General features: G+C 59.5%; 1 protein-coding gene across 1 annotated transcript; it reads right to left on the reverse strand.

Annotated features, from left to right (window-relative positions):
- Positions 1-744: 744 nt before the first annotated feature.
- On the reverse strand, positions 745-5,380 carry ACTB (actin beta). The gene is made up of 6 exons (XM_087731291.1): positions 5,356-5,380; positions 3,884-4,012; positions 3,337-3,576; positions 2,368-2,806; positions 1,867-2,048; positions 745-1,494 (listed from the first exon to the last, which is right to left on the reverse strand). The coding sequence occupies exons 2-6, from the start codon at positions 4,004-4,006 to the stop codon at positions 1,351-1,353; spliced, it is 1,128 nt and encodes a 375-aa protein (XP_087587417.1). The 5' UTR covers positions 4,007-4,012; positions 5,356-5,380; the 3' UTR covers positions 745-1,350.
- Positions 5,381-22,280: the final 16,900 nt, after the last annotated feature.

The following is a 22,280-nucleotide window of genomic DNA, read 5'->3' on the forward strand; positions in this document are numbered from 1 at the left end:
TTCACAGGAGGCTCCGAAGCCCAGAGGATGGGGACAGAGCCAAGAAGCTGGGCAAACCTCCTTCCTGGCAGCGGCTGGGCTAGAGGCAGGTACCTGCACTGCCCACAGCAGCTCCTGGAGCTGTAGGTGTCACTCGCTATGCAAGAGCTTCCTCTCCCCACACCCCTTTTCCCAGCACCACCCCTGTGTCACAGCCCAGTGGCCCTGCTCTCTGAAGTCTGTTTTTTCCACTTCATAAGACTTTCTCTGGCCTTCTCCCAAAAGCTGCTCCACCCAGCAAGCAGTTTGGCAGAGAGCACGAGTTTTCCAGCCTGAACCCAGGCCTAGGGCAAACCAGAGCAGGACAGGCTCAGGCACCCAGTGCAGGGACAAGAGGGGACATCGCCCCATGGGCAGCTGCAGACTAGCAAAGGAGAAGCCAGCCACTTTGGCATGATGTTTATGGCACCACCCTCCCACACACAAGGCAGCATTTCAGAGGGTGCAGCTGGATCCCCACTAAGCCCAGCTCCTCCAGCAGCTCAAAGCTCCACAGCCCAGAGCAGCCTTGGAGGCCCGCAGGTTTGGCAGGCTCAGCTCTTCCCCGCTGTATCACCGCAAGCCATCTGGCTTGCACAGCAGGCAGCACCAGCATCCACCCCCCATCAGACAGCTGACCTACACAGCCTGGCAGGCCCAGATCAGAGCATGCAGCAACTGTCAAAGCAGTGACATGGAAGAAAGAAAATGAACAATCAACACCAGTCAAGCCTCTATGGTGTGCACTTTTATTTGAACTGGTCTTAAGTCAGTGTACAGGTAGCCCCTCCCTCCCCGCATACTGGCACCACTTCTCCTAGACCCTGCGGGGGACTGTAAAGCCTTCATTCACATCTATCACTGGGGATCACAGCCCGCTTGCTTGACATATCGAAGAGAAAAAGGATCAAGTGTGTTTTGTTTTTAAGGCGGAAAGATACAAAAAGACACTTGTTGGGTTACATAATTTACAGACAAGCAATTATAACCTAACACCAGTAACTGGCATCGGCTTCCTCCGAGCTGGGCTGCTGCCTTCACAGAGGCGAGTAACTTCCTGTAACAATGCATTATAACAATATTTGGAATGACTATTAAAAAAAGAAACAAATGTACAATCAAAGTCCTCAGATGCATTGTAGAACTTTGGGGGCGTTCACTCCAACATGTTTCATTTTAAGACTGCTGCTGACACCTTCACCGTTCCAGTTTTTTAATCCTGAGTCAAGCGCCAAAAAAAAACAAATAAAGCCATGCCAATCTCGTCTTGTTTTATGCGCATTTATGGGTTTCATTTCATCACAAGGGTGTGGGTGTTGGTAACAGTCCGGTTTAGAAGCATTTGCGGTGGACAATGGAGGGTCCGGATTCATCGTACTCCTGCTTGCTGATCCACATCTGCTGGAAGGTGGACAGGGAGGCCAGGATGGAGCCTCCGATCCAGACAGAGTACTTGCGCTCAGGCGGGGCAATGATCTGCAGGGAAGAGGAGGAATCAGTCAGATGCACAGTGTCATACTACACTCGCCGCCCACGCACAGCCCTGCAGGACAGAGCTGCCGAATTCCCTTACCTAGCCTTGGCCAAGGCAGCATGAAGTCCAAACAGGCTTAAGACACAACCTCACACACCCTCCTCCCTCCCTTGCAGCCAGCGTTCACACTAATCCCATTATTCACATGGTTGGGTGGATGCCATCTTGTCCAGAGCAAGGCCATTAAGGCTGCACCAAACACTGAAGTATGGTTTCTATCTTCTCTAGTAGGAATTTAGCTTACCCCCCCCCACACCTGCTCTGGATGTCAGCATTAATGGGGGCACTGACAGGTTCCCTTGACTCCGTCCTACCTTGATTTTCATTGTGCTGGGTGCCAGGGCTGTGATCTCCTTCTGCATCCTGTCAGCAATGCCAGGGTACATTGTGGTACCACCAGACAGCACTGTGTTGGCATACAGGTCCTTACGGATATCCACATCGCACTTCATGATGGAGTTGAAGGTAGTTTCATGGATACCACAGGACTCCATACCTGTGAGGATGAAGCAGTCTCAAGTCAGCAAGGGCTCAGGCACAGCCAAAGGAGCCTGAAGAGCAACCAAGAGACCAGCAGTCCCTTCCGGGGAAGGCACTACAAAGCCATGGCTCTGGCAGGCTCAACCTCCTGTTGTGCTGTTCCAAGTCCCTCAAACAGCTTTAGGCTGTGTGGAAAGTAAGGCTAACTGGTGGGACAGCACAGACCTTGCTATGGACCAGCAATAATATGGTCACTGGCTACCATGGTCTCCTGGTCACCCTTTACAGAAAGGAACATTGAGGGGCACAGGGCATTATAGAAGAGCTGGACTTACCCAAGAAAGATGGCTGGAAGAGGGCCTCAGGGCACCTGAACCTCTCATTGCCAATGGTGATGACCTGGCCATCAGGGAGTTCGTAGCTCTTCTCCAGGGAAGAGCTAGAGGCAGCTGTGGCCATCTCCTGCTCAAAATCCAGGGCAACATAGCACAGCTTCTCCTTGATGTCACGCACAATTTCTCTCTCAGCTGTGGTGGTGAAGCTGTAGCCTCTCTCTGTCAGGATCTTCATGAGGTAGTCCGTCAGGTCACGGCCAGCCAGATCCAGACGGAGGATGGCATGGGGGAGGGCATAACCTTCGTAGATGGGCACAGTGTGGGTAACACCATCACCAGAGTCCATCACAATACCAGTGGTACGACCAGAGGCATACAGGGACAACACAGCCTGGATGGCTACATACATGGCTGGGGTGTTGAAGGTCTCGAACATGATCTAGGGAGAGACGAGAAGGGGTTGAGTCAACAGCAAAAAACAGGGTTCTTGCTACAGGCCCACACCAAGTCCATGCAAATGGTTTTACTTTTGCCCCTAGGTAAGAGACTTCTCTCCACTCCCCCTCAAAGTCCATGCTTATCTTGCCTGGTCTCCACCCACACCTGCCAGGTCAGAGCCTGAGCAGGGACACCACCACAACAGACCCGTCCACATGTCACAGCAAGGAACAAAAGGAACGCCAAGGAAACTATAGTACAGTCACTCAAGGCTGGTCAATCGGTTAGTGTGTCTAGTCAGAAACAGCAGTTAGACAAGTTGCTAGTTCAGTCTCAGAGAAAGCCAGCTTAGAAGAGCAAACAAAACCTGTCAAGGTCCAGCAAAGAGCAGACTCAGGTCAGGAAAGGAAAACCCTGTAAAGATGGCAAAAAGGGAGAATAGTGGTGAAGGAGGAGAGAGGACAACATGAAAGAGGAGAGCTGGCCTGCAGCAACATCTGCTGTAGCTCCAAGCTGCGGAGTTTTACACACCTGTGTCATCTTCTCTCTGTTGGCTTTGGGGTTCAGGGGAGCCTCTGTGAGCAGCACAGGGTGCTCCTCAGGGGCTACTCTCAGCTCGTTGTAGAAGGTGTGGTGCCAGATCTTCTCCATGTCATCCCAGTTGGTGACAATACCATGTTCGATGGGGTACTTCAGGGTCAGGATACCTCTTTTGCTCTGGGCTTCGTCACCAACGTAGCTGTCTTTCTGGCCCATACCAACCATCACACCCTGCACAACAAAGAGAAGGCAGTAAGCACAGCTGAAGGGCAAGCCCCACTGGGTGGATAACCCCATTTCCCCAAAGCCAGGTCTCCAGTTACTGTCCCCACTCTATCAAATTCAGCCAACTGCTCCGACCGACGCTGCACGACAGCTCTGCAGGAGGCTGCATCCCCACCCGCTGCGTTGCCGCGCGGAAGCCTCTTGCGTTACAAAGCCAAATAAAAGGGCTTCTTGAAGCTCCGCGGCTCTAAGGGAACCGCTTCCACAGAAAGCCCCTCTCTGTTGTCCGGTAACGGGCACCCCAGCCCCCTACCTGATGTCTGGGGCGACCCACGATGGACGGGAAGACAGCACGGGGGGCGTCGTCCCCGGCGAAACCGGCCTTGCACATACCGGAACCATTGTCAACAACGAGCGCGGCGATATCGTCATCCATGGCTGGCTGCGGAAGGAGAGGAGAGACGGCGAGACGTGAGCGCGGCCGGCCACCGAGCGGCGTCCCCGGTGCCGCCGCGGCCTCCCCCGCCCATTTCCTTCCTGACGGCGCCGCGCCGCTTCGCCCGCCGCCCGCTAGAGGGGGCGGCGCGCGCCGGGCCCGGCGCCGCACGGGCTCGGGACAAAGGAAGTCCCCGCGCCCGCTCGCGCTGTTACCATAAAAGGCAATGGATGGAGCGCGCCGCGCTTCGCCGGCCTCGCCCGCCGCCGGCGCTCGGGGGGACGCGGGCGGGGAGGCCACGCCCCGCGGGCGGGAGGCCACGCCCCAGCGCCCCGCCCGCCGCCCGCCAGCGGGGCTCGGCGCAGCCCCTGCGGGCCGGGCACGGCGCTCGCCCCGGCCGGCCGCCGCCCCAGACGCGCCCCTGCAGCCTCAGAGGCCCATCGCGAGGAGCCGCAGTAGCCCCCCCCGCCCGGCCCTCTAGCCCAGCGCGAGCGGGGCTCTGCCCCATCCCGCAGCACGGGTGGGATTAAAGCCAGGGTCTTATGCAAGCGCCGCCCGCCCGCCCCGAGGAGGGCGAGCTCGGCTCCGGCGCCTCCGACCGCGCCGGTTTAATCCGCGGGCAAGGCGGGGGCAGCTGCCGGCACGTGTGCCAGCCCCGCACGGGGCAGCCCGGGAAGCGGAGTCGCCGCCCGCAGCGGGCGGCCCGCCTGCAGAAGGGCACCGCCGCTGCCCGGGGGCTTCTCCCCTTCTCCCCCCCACCCCTTTGCACGCAGCTCTCGTTCCGATGCAACAACCTCGCCCTCGGGAGAGGGTGCCGCCCCCCTTCCCCTGCAAGAAAAAGCCACCGGGGCCGTTTGCATGTGCCCGGGCGGGGGGGACCGCGCCCCTCCCCAGCGGGGGGCAACGCCCCCAGGCCCAGCCGCGCTGCGGGACCCCCAAACCCCCCCATCGGTGGCTGGGGAGGGGGGTGGCAGCGCGGAGCAGACAAAGCCCCGCGCCCCATTGCCCCCCCGCCGCTCCCCGCAACACAATAGCCGAGCCGCCCGCTCCCCCCGGCCCCATGCACGGCCGCCAGCAATCCTCTTAGGAGGCGGATTAACCCCCACGGGCGGCAGGGGGGCGACGCCCCCGAAATGCAACCAGCACCCCGAAAGCACCATCTCCTAAAAATACTGCAGCGCACGGCGGGCCGGTCTCCCCACCCCACACCCCCACCCCTCCCCCTCAGCAAACAAAGGGCGCCCCCGAGGAGCGGGCACGCCATCTCCCAATGAGCTTAATTAAGCAAATATTAACGACAACAAGGGTGCAACGGCGGAGCGCAGCCCGCCGGTCCCGGTCCCGCTCACCTTCGGGGAGTTGCGCGGTCGGAGCGAGGCGGCGGCGGGAGCGGGGCGCGCGCGCGCGTGAGGCAGGCAGAGCTCGCAGCGGCTCCCGCCCGCCGCGCGCGCCGCCTTTTATGGGGCCGCCGCCGCCGCCGCCTCGCCATAAAAGGAAACTTTCGGAGCGCGCCGCTCTGATTGGGCCCCCGCCGGGCCTCCCCGCCTCGTGCCGCCCCACCTCCCGGCGGCGCGGCAGCGCCCCCCGCCCTGCACAGAGAAAAAAATATTGGGGGGGGGGGGGGCGGGCAGAGCAAATGGTGGGGGTGGGTGCACCCCCCCAGTGACCGCGCTTTGCCGGGGAGGGGGCCGGGTGTCCCCCTGCTCGGTTCCCCCCCCGGGGGTCCGGCCGCCCCGCGCATCCCCCCGTCCCGAGGGGAACGGCCGCAGCCCTCACACAAAGCCCCGCGGGGGCGGGGGGGGCCCGGGCTGTGCGGGAGGCGGGCGGGCAGCTGAGCCCCGCAGGGGGGGAAGGGGGCGCCCCCGGGGCAACGTGCGGCGGGACCCCGCTTCCCCCGGGGCCGGGGGTGGCTCCTGCCTGCTCCTGCCTGCAGCGCTGCCCAGCGCCCTGGCCCGGGGGGAGGGGGGGGGGGGGGCGTCGCCTGCACCCCCAGGCGAGCACCGTCGCCCCCGGCGGGTCCCAGCCCGGAGCGGGACGCGGGGCCAAGTTCACTGCTGATGTCAGCAGGCAGCGGCGACACGGCTGCTGCCAGCCCGCTGCCAGCCCGCTGCCAGGCCTTCGGCCCTTGAACCCGCCCGGGGCACGTCGGGGTCGCCCCCGGGCACCGTTAAGGGCCGCGTCCCTACGGCGGCGGCGATACCTGGGGGGAGGAAACGCTCCACCGGCGCTGACCGGGCACCGAGGCGAGCGGGGGGGCCCTGGTCCCCGCTCCCCATCCCGCCCCGGAGCTGGCGGGGGTCACCGTGGGAGCAGCGATTCGGTCAGATTGGGGCAATATTTGTTTCTTTCCTCTTTGATCCAAAGCTTGCCGGAGCGGGAGACGTGGCTGCTCCTGCCCCGGTTGCCTCTCCGCAATTCCCTCTTTGGCTGTTACGGTCAAATATCGGCTGGAAATAAAGGCAAGGGCAGCGTCCGCGGAGCAGCAGGCAGCAGTGACAAGAGGGCTTTACGTCTCCAGAGCGTTGTGCGAACACGGGCTGATTAATCAAGTTAATTAAGCAGCCCTGTAAGTAAAGTAGCAGCAGCCACTCACAATCTGTTTCCGGTTGGAAGCACGCAGACTTTGGCGTGGGGACCTTGCGTGTCTAATCTCAGCGGTTTGAAAACAGCAATGACAGGGAAAAAAAATTAAAATCTGGGAAAAAATATGCTAAAAATGTCTGTTCTCCACAGGACACCCCTCGCCCGGCATCACAGGTTGGGCTGGGAGAGCCGGCCCTGCCACAGGGGTCTTGCAGCCCATGCCAGCGAGCTCTTTGTCACCAGGGAGCTGCCGAGATCATGGTGAGGATGGGGCCTGGAGGATGGGGGTCCCTCCCTGAACCGCCAGCCACCCTCCCCAGCGTGGGGTCTGGCCAAGGGGGGGACCCAGGAGTTATCCCCCCCTCCCCAAGCATTGCACCCTGCTGTGGGACAAACAAAGGAGGAGAACTGCACGAGGAACCTGCAAAAGCCTGCTGAGATGGAGACTTGCAATTACCTGGGGGTAGACAGGAGGAGATGGGACACGAGGGATGGATGGGAACAGGAGGAGCAACCCTTTTCCATGGGATGGCATCCCCTTCCCCAGGAGCACCTTGTCCGGAAGCTGGCAGAGGTGCTCCAACGCCCGCCACCATGGCTGCTACCAGATGGGTGCTTTGGTGGGGACGGTGTGGAGAAGAGGGACAGGAGCCCCGTGGGCTCTGCTAGACCACACCAGGACCATGCCTCATCCCTCGATGCAGAGTTGGCCATGGTGATGGACCACCCTGCCAGGCCACCTTAGGACCATGCCATCCTCTCCACACTGGAGGTGGCCATGGTGATGGAGCAGAGATAACCCAGCGCACAGGGACTGTCCCCACGGGAAGCTCTCTGTGGAAGGAGACCCAGCCTGGGCAAGCTGGGGTTTCTGCAGGGCCGTGCCGGAGCAGAGCTGCCTTTGCACAGTCGTTTCCCTGACACCTTGGGTGAATCGTGCAAGATCTCTGTATCGCAGCTTCCCTTGCAGTAAAATGGGAGTCATCGCTGTTAATTACCTACCTCACGAGGACTTAATTAATGTTTGCGCTCCACTTTGAAAAGCCTGATTATTAATTAGAAGATTATACGTCAAATAAGGGGAGCCACAAGGCATGGGTACAGCTGATGGCCCTTGCGGGTGTAAAGCATGGTCCGCAAATGCGCTGATAAGGGGTCTGCAGAAAACACCAGGAGGAAAAGGTCCTACAATAGCACTGGAGTGATGGGTTTGGGATGGGGAACGTCAGCCAGAGGTCAGGACCAGGTGGAAGGGCCACCATGGCTCATGGGGGTCTTGGTCAGCTGGACGGGGCGTGTATCAGAGGGACGGGGTGCTCCGCTCCGCTGCATCCCGGTGAGCCGGTTGGGTGGAGCGGGGCTGGGGAGCCACGGAGGCAAGATGGCCCATTAGGCGGGGAGGGGAATTACCGGGCAATTAGCATCTCTTGATTATTGGACTGAATCAGAAAGCAATCAATCCGCCAGCATCCGACGGGCAGTAACACCGGCCCCGCATCTCCGGGCTTTCCGGGGCGGTGGGATTTGGCCTCGGTGGGGATGGCAGGATGTGGTCCGCAGCACACGGCCAGGTGCCACCGCTTCCTCCCAACCTGAAGACGCTTTGACAGCGAAGCCACCAGCCAGTCGCCGTGTTCACCACCCAGACCATGCACGGTGTGACAGACCGAGCTGGCTCTGCTGGCCACAGCTCAGGGCTCTCCTCCTGTCTCCTCCTGGGGTGTTGCAAGAGCCGAGAGGAGAGAAAAGGGAACCGAGCGAAGAGGTCCCCAGCCATTGTGTTACCCTTGGGCAGACATCGCAGGCTCCCGAGTTTCCCTGTTTTGCTTCACTTCTCCCTGCTTGTCCTTGGCGCTCGGCTCACCCCGGCTCCGGACAAAACTATCCAGGGGAGGATCCTCCTGCCCTTCACTGGCTGATATGGCATTGCTGGAATTTCTGCACTTGTGGGACAACATGTGAGCTCTCCTTTCCACTCGCTTCTTCCAGCCTTTCCCTAGAGCAGAAGCCCTTTGCTCATGCAGGGATGGCATCTGCTGCACATTTGGGGAGGGAAATAATCCCAGCAGCTTTTGGGGCTGGCTTGAACTTCTGCACATCCCCTTCAGCTCCTCCGTCGCTGCCCTCGCCATGCGCTCGGGCCTCCGCTCTCTCCCTCTTGCTGTCGTGACGATGAGAAAAAAGGTGGAAACTTCTGAAACCAGCCCAGTCACTTTAAATAACCCTCCCGCAAAAATCGCGGAGGTTTTTCGAGCCCTGCTTTTCCCCTCCCTTCCTGCTCCCCAAGGGGAAGAGGGACAGGCACTGGCCACATCCCCTGTTTCGCAGGCACAGGGACCATCCCAGCACCTTCCTCTTTTTCAATTCACTCCTTGCAGCATCAGCTCCAATGGGAATTTGCAGAAGGTAAAATCTAAGCAGGAAGCCCAGGTCCAGGCCCATCTCCCCCTTTGGAGGTGTTCGGGGGCCTCACCGCAGCCCTCACCTCTCCCTTTACAGGGACATGTTCAGCATTAAAACCTGAAGCAAAACAGCCCCTGACATTTTGCCGACTCGTTGCGTTGCATCCCCAATGCTAGCTCATCTCCAACGAGCTGCAGACTCTCCTCTCCCCCTTTAAGCATCACTCCCCACTCTCATACATCCTTCCCCGAGGTTCCTACTCCTTTGTATCGATCCTCGAGCTCTCTCCGATTTATCAGTGCCTTTTGTAGAGAGAGATGAAAGCCTTTCCCTCTGCAGACCTCTGTGTGCAAGGGACCATTCTCCCCCGATCCGCTGTGTCCGTGGTGCATTGAGCATCTCCCCCATCCACAACAGAGGTAAATCCTTACATTGTATCACACTGTAAAACTGTATAAATTCACTGCTTTTCATCTTTGGGCCACTGATAGACATCCCGTGCCAGGTTTTGCTGAAGCTGTTGGAAAGGGCATGGCCCTGCCCAGGTAGCGGAGGTGGTAGAAGGGGACACGTGCCTGGTTTATAGCCTGCTGTCCCTGATAACAGGACTTTGCTGGAGGGGTTGAAGCCCTGAGCAGTGGTTTTTCTCCCTGCATTTCCCCAGCTGTGCCTGTCCTTGCTGCCTCCAGCCCCATCTCTCCGTACCTCCGTTCCTTCCCCAGCCCCTTCATTGCATACCCCCGGGCTGATCCCTGTGCCAGCATTTCCAGATTGTGAGGCTGGCCCCAGGGTCCCCCAGTCCATGCAGGCAGCAGGAGACCAGGGCTTTGTTCCCAGCCTTGCAGGCAGCCGGGAAAGCTGGCGGACACTACACTGGCAGGGGAATCAGCTGGTGCCAGGGCTGGGCATCCTCTGCCCGGCTCCATCCTGGCCCCCAGCAGCCATGCTGCCCTCCCACCCTCCCTGGCTTGCCCAGAGCAGAGCAAAGCCCTCCCTTCCCCCACAGGTTAAATGTGCTGCTGGTGCTGTCTTGGTTGACCTTGACAGCAAGAGCCAATGAGGCCCAAGCATTGAATTGTTTTTGGTCCAAGGTCATTCCCCAGCACAGCACGATTACACCAGCACAGCCAGACCCCCGGGGCAATGCTAGCTGGGCTACCAGCCTCAGCCCTCCTGGCTGCCCCGCACATCTTTGGGGTCCGCTTCTCCCACGGCGATGGGACAGGTATAAGCTAAGCCCTATGCTGGCCTCTTCCCCGAGGTGGAGAGCTTCCCCACAGGGACTGAGAGCTGCAGAGCAGCCCTGCCCCTCCAACCAGGCCCAGCATCAGCTTCGGGGATATTTCCTCCAGCTAAAAACAGAAGAGGAAGAGAAAAAGCTGATGCTCCCTGGGCTTTCTCTGCAAGGCTCAGCCCTCTGGCCCCACTCACCCCACCCCCATCGCCTCCCAAGCACCACTGAATGACCCCTCCGCTGTGATCCAGCCCCGGAGGGCACTTTCCCAAAGGATGCTCCCTGGGGTTTGGTTACCTGGCCCAGCAAAAGGCTCCCACACATGTTACATGGTGCTATGCCAAGCTGTACCATGTATTTTCAACTGTTTCTTAATTACTTTGAGAATTGATTTTTCTCGGTTGCTGACGGTAAAGGCAGGGAGGCAGCTGGATGGAGTTTTCCGCTCGTACTGTACCTAGGAAATGAAACAGATCCTGGGCTACCCAAGCACGTCAGGAAATTCGCTTTGATCTCTGCTGGGCTAATGGTACTTTCCATCTGGGGGCTTCAAGCCTTTGGCAGAGGTGAGCTGTCCACCTCAGAGAGGGAAGGGAAGAGCACTGCCTTTGTTTTCGGTGTGGGAAACAGAGGTGCAGAGAGTGGGGATGCCCATTGCCCCTGATCGCAAGGGGTCTCACACCCATGCCAGGTGATACAAAGCGCTTCTGACTCTGCAGGCAAGTTTGTTTTGGGTTTGGGGGCATAATCCCCATTTATTTCCAGCAATGGGGGTCACGTTGGCTTAGCGGTTAAATGGAAGAGAGGGGCCTGAGACAGCCATGCTGTGCTGCTGGGGCTGGGGCAGCCCTGAGTGCCCACAGACGGGGACCCCCACCCCTCTGGCAGCCCCAGAACCGCACCCAGCTCCTTCACCTGCGGGCACAGAGATGCTCGGGGAACGGGCAGGCGAGGTGGGGTTTGCCCGTTCCTAGAAGGAGGGATGCAGAGGCACCCGCTGGAGCCGCTCTGGGCCCCGTCCCAGCCCCATCCCTGCCCGGGCTGGCCCCCGGCTCTGTTTGCGCAGCCGGTGCCGAGTCCTGACGCAAGCGTCTCGCCCCAGGCGGGGAGTCGGCGATGGAGGAGTGGATTCTGTTGTTGTCAATGCCCCATCCGCTCCCCATGCTTCTCCGAGTTAAAATAAACCATTGGGGTGATCCAGCCTGTATGGAGCACAGCCCTTTCACCAGAGCCACCAGAAATGAAACCCAGCTGCCATCCGTCTCCCCCTGCCTTGGCTCCCCGCTGGGGAACAGGTGCAGGGGAGGAGGACCCGGGAGGTTTTCACCCGGTGCCAGGAAGGGTTCTGGTCCCCATGGCAGGGATAACAGTGGGGTGATGCCACTCCCAACCAGCCCCTCTGGTCCAGCTCTCGACATGATCTCCAGCAAACCCGGGGCAAGCTGGTGAGCTTGCAACGATATCATCGCTCCGATATCATCCAGAGGCCACTCCGCACACAAACTGGGGACAAAAGGAAACCACCACCACAAAGCCTGTGTGCAGAGGCACCAATCCCCACTGCATTTTATTACCCTCTCAGCCTGTTGCCCCCAAAGTTTCCACCCTCACTAGAGACAGTATTTCTGCGTGTGCTTTGTTTGGCTCATTTCACACATTCCTGCTGGCAGGAGATAAGATCTCAAGAGAAAGGCAAACAAAAGCCACGGGTGCCATGTGCTGACTGTCACTCCCCTAACACATTAAGGTACCCTGCCCACCCCTCACCAGCTCTGACCTGGGACTAGCAAGGACACCTCGATGTTCATCCCACAGCGGGCTGGTCCATGGGATGGAAATCTGGAAGGAGGAAGTGTGATGGGACTCAGGTGGTTTTGTGAGTTGTCAGGTCCCTCCTGCTCCTGAGGAGGAGGACAGCAGATCTCTGCTCTCTCCTGGTGCCAGGGTCCCTTTACCACCGTTGGGTGCCCTCTTCACCATCCCATGTGTGTGATGTGTGCATGGGCGGGTGTTGAGTCCCTCCAGGGTGGTGGAGGCGTTATCGACTCTGAGAATATTTGAAAAATGCACTTAAGTCCCATTAAAACCTTGAGGACTCGCTGGTGGCATTCATCGGAGCAATGGTACTGCCCTGGGGACTCCCCGCGTGCCCTGGCCCGGGCATCCCCCAAGAGCCCCCGTGCTGGCACATGCAGGATGGTGTATGAACACATCCCTCCCTCCTCCAGCCCCTAACGATAAATGGGGTTAAGACATCCATGTTCCCGCTCTTTTCCCTTCCCCATGCCGGAGCCATGAGGGGTTGCAGAGGTGGCTTCCAGAGCTCCTCCATTGCTGGAGCACCACGGGCAGCAGAGCAGCAGAGGAAGCCAAGCAGATACAGGGGCCACCAGGGCTACAGTGGAGCTCAGATGGAAAATGAGCTGAGACACGAAGGGTGGCTTTCTCTACAGATTTTTGGCCCAAGGAAGAGGCAAGCCAGCAAGCAGAAAACCAAGGAGTGATTTTCCTATGGGGCTTTGCAGGAGACAACCCCAGCCTGGAGCCCCCTTGGTTCCAACAGCACTCCCCATGGCTGTGAGATGGCTGCAAGGCACCTTTCACTTTCTGGGAGCCCTTGTTCTTGTTTTGCAAGAGCTTGGGGGGGGGGGGGGGAGACAAGCAAGAGGAAGACGCAGCAACCAGCTGCGGTGCCAGGAATGAGGAAGCCCCGAGCATGGGGCAGCTCCTGCCCCAGCACAGCCCGGGCTGGGTCGTGGTGACAGCCTGGCAGGGCAAGGGACGTTCCTGCTTCACCCTGGCATCACCTGGCTCGGGTCCCTCGCTCGGGGCTGGCTCGGTGGGCAGGGGGGCCGCTCACCCAGCCCCATGGGACCGGAGCCCCCTGCCCGGACGCTGCAGCCTCTGGGACCGGGAAAGGTTTTCTCCTGCCCATCCAACACGGGGCACATCGCTCCACATCCTGAACCCAGATCCCTTCCCTCGGCTTTTTCCTCTGCTGCAGAGGTCGGCAAAAGGAGATGTGGGAAAGAGGGAGGTCGGGATGGCGAGGGTCCCCCCTCCTCACCCATGAGCACCCACCCCTCTCCAGGCACACATTTTAATGAACGCAGAGTGGCCGAGAGACCGACCTACCCAGCAGCTCTCAGCACAGACACCGGCCTAGGGAAATAAGCCTTAAATGGCAAAACCTGGCCCTGTCTGCGCGTAACCAGCCAGAGAAAGAGGCAGCGGAAACCGGAAACCAGAGAGCAGCTGAGGCCCGCCGCCCGCCCCCCATCGCTTCATAAACCCTAAATTCACCAGGAATACACTTAGAAATGATCCCCTCCCTCCTCCACCCTGTCCAAGTGGCAGACGTGTCCTCCTGTGGGATGGGTGCCCCGGATCATCCTGCGCCCCCGGATCATCCTGCATCCCGGATCATCCTGCACCCCACGTCATCCTGCACCCTGATTCCCAGGGCAGGCACAGGGAGGGAAAAGGTCTCCATGTCTCCCCTCCCTTGTGCATCAGCTCGAGGAACAATGAAGGACAAGAGCCCCCCCAACCCCCGGTTGCTGGTCTTGTGTGTTAGCATCCAGCAGATGCCGGGGCACGAATTGCTGAAGTGCTGCAGGCCTATGCTTGCTTCCAAGATAATTCTTCGTGCTCAGCAGTGAAAACATTTCTGAGCTCCCGAAGTCTCCATGTACTGGGATGGAAAGGAGCTTGGATGCTCACTCATCTCCTAAGGATTTCAAGGTGCCCCCTTGAGTCCAGCCACCTGTAAAGGAGAGCCACCGATCTGCCGGCAGCCTGAGCCCCTCTGCAAGGCTGATGTTCTTCATTGGGTTGTGGGCAAGGGGGGGGTCTCACAGTGCAGGACAAGCCCACCAGCCTCATGAATTTCCTCCCATAAATCACCAGTCCCACCTAATGAACCCTGTGCTGGTGACCGGCGTGTCAGGAGCTCCCAACATTTACTTTGGCCGGTTTATTGGCCATCCCATTTTTTTTTTTTTTGGATGAGCATATTTCTTACACTTGGTCTAATCACATCCTGATAGCGAGCGGGCAGTGGACTGTCAGCAAGCCGCTGCTGGCTGATGCTGGGGTGGAGAGCAAGGTCCTTTGCCCAGCTGCTCCCATGGATTCATGTCTCTGGGATGGGGCAGGCAGCCTGGAAAGCTGCACAATCCCAACGCTGAGACTTGCTGCGTTACCATTTCCCAGCACATTTCTCCATGAGCGCTCTGCCAGCAGACTCATTAGCAATGACATCTCATTAAAGCAACCGTCCTTGGGGGAATTGGCTTGCTCACATGAATGCTGGTTTTGGTGTTGCCCTTTTCCTCCTCACCTTCAGACGGGAGCGAGGACCAAGCAGTGGGAGAAGACCCGTCTGTTGGGATACGCGCAGCAACAACCCTTGCTGCAAGGGAAAATCTGAAAAGGGAAAGTCAGAGGGAGAAGTCTGCACACATCAAAAAGAAATCATCTCAGCAAAGTCACGATTATTTAAAAACCACACAGACAGTCGCCTCCCTACCGCTCTCATCGAGCCTGCAGAGGAGATGAGTTTCTCCTGTGCCAGGACCGGTTTCCGAGCTCGCCAGCCCGGTGAGGATGAAGCTTCGCCTGCCAGCCCCGCTCTGTCGCAGGGTCCCCACCCCGGCTGGCCAGGGGACGGGGAGTCGCAGCACCTGCAGCACCTGGACTGGGAGCGTTTCCTCCTGGAGAAGAAGTATGGAAACAACCTGGAAACTGGCTCTGGGTGGATTTAATCCTGTCTGATTTCCTCTTCTGTGAGCTTCAACCAAGTCTTTTGAAATTGTTTCCACTGCTAAATAATAAGAGATGTTTCCAGCATGGGATACGCTCTTCTTCTTCAAATAGGGAAGCACCAGCCTCTTCATCTCCCTCTGCTACAAAAGTCTGGAGGCTTAAGTTAAATAGGACACAACCACCGCCCTGTTGGGTAGAGACCTAAATCCCGCAATTCTAAGCCCAGTTTTACGCAACAAAATGGGGCTGCGGGAGGCCAGCAGAGCCATCGATCCCTGCAGCTGTCCAGCACTTTGCTGTCCAGGGCGGTTGATTTTCACCATTAAAGGTGATGCCACCACCAGCAGTTGGCTGTTGCCTCCACCCTGCTTTATTTCTAATATTTCACACGCGGGGGGTTTGAGCATGACCAGATCAGCGAGGAGAAGAAAAACAAAGATGAAAAAGTTTTTTAAACCCCCTCACCCTATCTTTTTCAAGCCTCAGAGAAGCTCAGCACCTCGCGGCACGAGCTCCTGGGAGGACCTCATCGTCCCTCCAATGCAGACAGCAGAACCAAGCCATAAAAAAAAAAAAAGACTCAGAGACCTTTCTCCATGGTTGTATTTTTCTGCCAGCAGCTGCCAGGAGCAGTCATGCTGCTCAAGGAGGTCGGACGGTATTTTTTTTTCCCCATGGGTTGTCTTGACCCAGGGTTAAGCGAGCCCTGCCCTCCAGCCAAACGTGGCTGCCAGCAGCTGCAGCCGGGCCAGGAGCCCGCAGGGACTGTGGGGACCATCCTCCGTCACGCCGTTCCCACAGTCCCAGCCTTCGAAGGTTTCACCTTCTCCGAGGCGGAGCAGCACCTAATGACAAGCGAAGTATGGTGCCACACCTGCAGAAAGCCATTTTTGGAAGGACACCTGGGGAAGAAATGATTCCCATGTTGCTGCTCTGTAATTAGCATTAATTACTGGGGCTTGTGAAATCTCTTCCCCATTTACTCCAGGCAGCACCTGACGGAAACTGTGGGAATCCCATCCAGCTGAGTCAGCCGGGAACCACGGAGGGGACGATGGGCCCCCATGGGGTACAGGGCCGAGTCCCTGGGGTCCGTCGCTCTGACCCCCCAGCCCACAGGGACGGGGTTTTGGCCGGGGGACTGCAGGGCTGGTTAAGACACCAAAGAACAGCTGAGGTTCATCTACCTCACCCTTCCCAACAAGGTGCCAAGGTCCTTCTCTACCCTGGTGACAATCTGGCATATCCTAGGGCTGGGGGACTCGCATGTGCCCCCCTTTAAAGCATCCTTGCTCTCCAGCCCTGCCTCACATGCTAGAGCAAGAGGGCTGTCCCCAGCAGCACATTTCTTTGGGTATTTGCCTCTACCCCAGCTCATTGCCTTCAGCAACACCCCGAGGTGTTATTATAGACTGGGGGAAAATCCACCCCAAAAGCCTAACCCTAAGCAGCCACTCTGTCACCACCAAATGGTAGGGTACCACTGCCTGAGTCACTTTTTTTTTTTTTTTAAATATTAATGATTCGAATGAATCAGGACATTTCATCATCTGGAGCTGCTTCGGAGTCATCTCACCCTGCCCCAGTGACTCCTCGGTGGCCTGGGGCTGGCGACACGTCCAGCCTCGCCCCCAAACTGGCAGTGTTTGGCTTCAAAATAAAATGATAAAACAAGAGGAAAAACCCCTCCCCACCCACAGGGGCTGCTTTCTCCCCGACTGCTTGCAGCAGCTCAGGGTGCTCCAGCATCCTGGGGGGGGCCCAGGGTGACCCCAACCACCACCCTGGGTGGGGGCCCCAGTAGCACAGGGCATCACGATGGGGGTCCGAGGGGCAATGCTTGGCTGTGCCCCAACTTTCCGCACACCATCGCTGCTGTGACCCCCAGGGATGGCCGTGGCCCCCGTCCCCCACGTGGGACCCCTGTCCCTCCCCAGGGACCCAGGCGTCCCCTCACCCTCCCATTTGACCTAACCTCCTGTCCATAAATGGAGAGGTTTGAGAGCCCGTCCCCGGGGTGGAGGAGGAGGAGAAAAAAGGAGAATAATGCCAAGAATGCAGGACACAACATGAGGAGCCCGGTCCTGGCCCCCCCCCCGGCGTGGGCTGGGGGCTATGGGGGCGGCTGCCCCGGGTGCCAGGGGAGCCCGGCCAAAGCCTGGCCCCAGCCGCATAAGCCACCCCGGCCGCTGGCAGGAAAGGTGGTATTTTTGTTTCTCTTTCTCTGCATTTCTCACCAGCCGGGGACTTTCCAGGGCTGGACTGCCCCGTTTCCACCTCAGCCCCATGGAGCAGCCGCAGGGTGCAGAGTGGTGCCCCCTCTCCCCAGGGGTGTCCCTTTGCAGGGATGTGTCCCCTGCAATGCCGTCACCTGGCAGCAACATGGACTGTGCAGATGATGCCCCCACCTCTGCAGCAGTGTCCCCTTGCAGCCATGTGTCCCCCTGCAGAGACACGTCCCACCACATCCTCTCTCCCCTTCACCCCAGCGCCCACAGGACCCCCAGCCTGCAGGAAAATGACACCAGGATGGCCGTGGGATGGAGGGGTGGCCTCGAAGGTGGGTGGCACGGAGGGTGTCAGCAGCTGCAGCCCCAGCTGGCACCATGAGCCGGGCCTCCGCTTGGGGCCAGTGTCCAGCTCCTTAAAATAGAAAGTGAAAACATTCGGGTGCCCCATCCAGATGGTGAGAGGGGGGGTACATCCCTACCTCCACCAGCCGCATGCTGCCTCGGTGTCTCGCCACCCACCCTGCTCCCCAGCCACCCTGTCCCCAACCCGGCGGTTCCCGTCCCCAAGGTCAGGGTGGATCCCTTTGGGTTCTCTCGGAGAATTGCTCCAGCGGCTCGCTCAAATCCTCCATAAAAGGAAAAAGAGCCGGCAGGTAGCACTGCCAAACTTAGTCATCCCCAGTCCGGCAGCGCTCGCAGCTCCGTCAGCAGCAATTTCCTCCCCGCGCTCCCCTCCGCGCGGGGGGGACAGGGAGGAGCGGCTCTGCCTCGGCAAACACCCCGTGCCGAAAGCACCCTGTGCCGGCCGTGACGCACCGGGCTTGGCCAAGGGCCGCTGCTGGACTCGCCCCGCTCGGGGGTATGCTGCCGTGGTCCCACACGAGGTGCGGAGGGAAATGCACATCCTGGGGCCAGGCCTGGGGAAGGCAGAAAGCTTTGGTACCGCAGTTGGTCAGGCACCAAAACGTCACTTTCTGCAAAGAATTTGGTCTAGAGGCACAGAAGTGTAAATGCACCTGGGAGCATGTTGAAGCACCTGGAGTGTGGTGGGAGAAGCAGAGGCATCACAGAGCCCATCAGAAATATAAAGGACCTCCAGCCCATCCAGAGCACAGGGATCAGATCCTGGTCCCATCCCAGTGCTGGGCTGGCACCAAGGGTGACCCCCAAGCTGGCCCATCCTTCCCCAGCCACACTCAGGGTGGGATGTGCAGCATCCCTGCGTCTCCCCCGTGCTGCCTCCTCCAGCCCCGTCTCTGCCTCCATTTCCCCATGGAGGAAGCAGGGCTAATTGCCCAATTGCCCCGGGATGGTTTAACAAGCCCTGGAGAAGCGACTGGGGCTCAGCGCCACCATGGCTCGGCTCATTCCTGCCCGGGATTACATCACAGGAGCAAATGCCCCAGGCTGTGAGGAAGTGGCATTTTCTCCTATTGCCCCAGAGAGACAGCCTGGGTGTTGGTCTGGGTGGCCACGTCACCCGTGCATCCCTTGTCACCTCACCACGGGGACATGGCAGTGCCCTGCAGTTCGGAGCCTTCCCCCAGACCAAGGGACTAGGAGGGGATCGGGGTGGTGGCACCCCCGCCTGCGCGATGAGGCAAACACCTCAAAATACTGATGGAGAAGCCAAAGCAGCGAAGGGGCAACAGCCGACCCTACAATAGCCCCAGCAGCAGGATTTCAGCAGGGTTCTCACTCCAGAGCTTTCCCAAATCCTGGCTAAACAAACCCACCCCAGACAGGCAGCCCTAACTCCAGGAGGCAGCGACCTTGGCCACACACCCACCCTCTGCTCTGACCCCTAAATCCCCCTTTTGCAAGCGGTTCCCCGCGCAGGACAGAGGAACCGATGATGCGGCTTCACCTGGGGAGCAACCCCTCCATCCTGGCCATGCTCAGTTGGCGCCGGCTGTTATGAAGCTTTTGCAGGCAGCCTGCCCGCCCTGGTAAATGATTCACCCCAGCGATAAAAGACTGGGGAAACGTTCTGGTGACGTCCCACAGCACTGAAGGCACGTGTAGGGCCACAGGGTGTGCAGCATCCCTGGAGCAAGGGGAGCCCCAAGGGATGGCCTGGGCTGCTTTGGGGCAGTTTGTGCTTTTCTAGTGTGGTTTTCCTCCATGCTTTGGTGAAGGGTGAACAGGTTTGTGCTGGGGCCAGGTCCCCCACCAGCCACAGGGAGCGGCAGCAGGGATGATGCTGAGAGCATCATGTGGGGTGGGGAACTGGGGGACCCACAGCCTCTCTTGTCCCTGCGCTGGGTACTGTGATCTGGATCAGGCCGTGATGGAGCGAGCGGTTACACCATCACTTTGTGCAATCACAGCTCAAGACGAACCAGTCCAAGTGATTAGGTTGGAGTCTGCTCTCATCAGCACCAAGACTTCAGCTTCACCAGTGGGAACTGGCCAGCGCTGGGGCACCCAGTTCCCTTTGCTGTGATGCTCAATCCCACCCTGGGCTCAAATCCTGCAGCACCAGCAATCAGACTGCTAAGAGTCCTGGTTTGTGTTTGCAAGTGATGCACACAAGCAAGGGATCTGCTCCTGGAGAGATGCTGCTTCCCCAGAGGGGATCAGAGACACCCCTGTCCTCCGGGCGCTGCAGAGGCCGGGGGGCCCCCAGCAAAGCCTCTGCGCTCACTCCCCTTAGCCGCTTTGTTCGTCTCCATATTGTCCACCCTGCCAAGGATTTCCACAGGCTGCAACACCCACGCGACCCGCTGCAAAGCCCAGCCGGGCTGCTGGGTGGCAGTGTTGGGATGCACACTGCACTGCGCAGAGCTGCACGCAGGGCCTGCACACCCAGACACAGGCTGCATGCAGCACTGCGTGCGCCGAGATGCACACTGCAGCCGGGATGATGCAGGCCGAGGTGCATGCTGCATGCAGGATTGCACGCACTGAGGTGCAGACTGCACATATGCACCTCAGTGTGTGTGATCCCGGCACACAGCAGGAGTCGCATGTAACAACATGCACACTGCACATGAGATTGCACACACCAACATGCATGTTGCATGGAGAATTACACACTGAGGTGCACACTGCACACAGGATTGAATATAGCAAAGCGCACACTGCACATGGGATCATATGTACCAAGGTGCACACTGCACACGGGATTGCATACACCAACATGCGTGTTGCATGAGAAATTGCACGCTGCACGTGGGAGTGCACGAAGTGCATGCTGCATACAGGATCACACACACCGACAAGCATGTTGCACATGGAATTGCCTGCAGCGAGCTGCGCGCTCCATGTGGGATTGTGCACGCTACGCATGGGACCATGCACTGACGTGATCCCTGCTCCCCTCCAAACGCTCTGCCCTGCAAAACGCCAGCAGTCCCTGTCCCATCCCCCGTGACCCTCGGGGGGCTCTGCCCAGGGGGCTGGGGCGCAGGAAACCCAGCCTGAAGCACCGTTTTTGGGCGCACGCCCATGCCCAGAACCGGGGAACCGCTCTGCTCCCCCTGGACCCCCGCATCATCCAGGCTTTATTCTCCTTCTCCCCTCCGTTTCCATCCGGGAAGCTCTCGCACGGCTTAACCCTGGGGACGGCAGGAGGGGGCTGGGGAAGGGGTTACCAGCACCTTCATTAAAAGGGGGGGCTGCACAGGAGAGCCACCCCCTGGTCCCCATCCCCGGAGCCGCCGCGGGCGCAGGGCCCGGTCCCGGGCGGTGCAGCGGCCCCTTCCCGGCCCGCGGCCTCCCGGCGGCAGCCGCCGCGGGGCCGGATGCGGAGACCCGGGGCCCCTGCCCGCAGGTTTTGGGTTTCAGCGGCGGCCCCCCCGCCCCGCATTCCTGCCTTCCCGGGGGCCTCCCCGCAGCCGGCCCCCCCGCGCTCCCTCCCCGCGGATAAAGCCGGCTTGACAGCCCCTGTAATGGGAAGCGACGGCAGCGGTGGGATGGAGGAGGCAACAGCCCCCCCGGCTCCCATTGCCACCGGTTTCACAGCAGCGGTGGGACGGAGGAGGCAACAGCCCCCCCGGCTCCCATTGCCACCGGTTTCACAGCAGCGGTGGGACGGAGGAGGCAACAGCCCCCCCGGCTCCCATTGCCACCGGTTTCACAGCAGCGGTGGGACGGAGGAGGCAACAGCCCCCCCGGCTCCCATTGCCACCGGTTTCACAGCAGGAGCCCCCAGGTTTGCCGAGCCGGAGGTCCGAGCCAGCACCTCTTTGCAGAGCACATGGGGAGTCGTGCTCAATTCAACAAGCAGCTCCAAATTTTGGGTGTCCCCCCCTCCGCCCCAGCCCTACCACCCCTCCTTGCAGACCCTGCAGGAAGGACGGCCTCTGTTTTCATCCCAGATGTGGTTTTCCACTCCCCTTGCCTCAGTTTCCCCAGGTGCAAAGCTCCCTCCAGCCTCACTGAGGCCCTGTAAGAATGCATGGAAAGCTCAGATACTAAAGGGAGACAGGCATGGATGTACCCAAGGAGAGAAATGAGGGGCTGCAAGGACTCCCAGGCTGTCCAAGAGCCAAAATCCTGGTCTGGGATAACTCTCCCTTCCCTCCTGCAGCCTGGAACACCCCTGGCCCGCAGCTGCCCCTGACCCTACAGAAGCACAACCTGCACCGAGTGAGAGCAGGGAGGTCTCTGCTCGCCCCAAAGGCTCCCTCCTCCCTTCCAGCAGCCTCTCTCTACCAGCAGGTCAGTGGCCGAGGTGGCACGGTCCCGTGCACCGGCTGCCAGCGGTGCCACCGGGACGAGCAGTGCCACGGATTGCAGACACCCCCCCATCTGAGGGCTGCTGCTGCTGCTGGGGTGGGTTTGCAAGCACATGAGGAAATGCAATGGGGAGCAGGATATCCAGTCGCTTGGGGTCCCAACTCACCTCTTTCTGCCAACTTCCCCGTTTGTCAGCCGGACAGCTCAACAGGAGCCCATTCCCTCCTGCATCCAAAAACAGAGGGGGGACAGTGCCCCAAGGAGACAGAGATGCTCCCCCCCCCCCCCCAGCCCAGCACCCGCAGGAGGCAGGGAAGGGCTAGGTGGGAGGTGCAGGGCTAATCCCCAAAGGCCCTGTTCCTAATCCTGACTA

The sequence above is a fragment of the Nipponia nippon genome, unplaced genomic scaffold, assembly GCF_047370975.1.
Source record: "Nipponia nippon isolate SJK-2023a ecotype South Korea unplaced genomic scaffold, ASM4737097v1 scaffold_5, whole genome shotgun sequence".
In the NCBI taxonomy this organism is placed as follows: domain Eukaryota; kingdom Metazoa; phylum Chordata; class Aves; order Pelecaniformes; family Threskiornithidae; genus Nipponia; species Nipponia nippon.

Coding starts and splice junctions, on each gene's coding strand:
- ACTB (XM_087731291.1), bottom strand. CDS start 4,006: ATGGATGACGATATCGCCGCGCTCGTTGTTGACAATGGTTCCGGTATG. Junction 3,577..3,883: donor TGGGTCGCCCCAGACATCAG/GTAGGGGGCTGG, acceptor TTTGTTGTGCAG/GGTGTGATGGTTGGTATGGG. Junction 1,495..1,866: donor CCAGCACAATGAAAATCAAG/GTAGGACGGAGT, acceptor TCTTCCCTGCAG/ATCATTGCCCCGCCTGAGCG.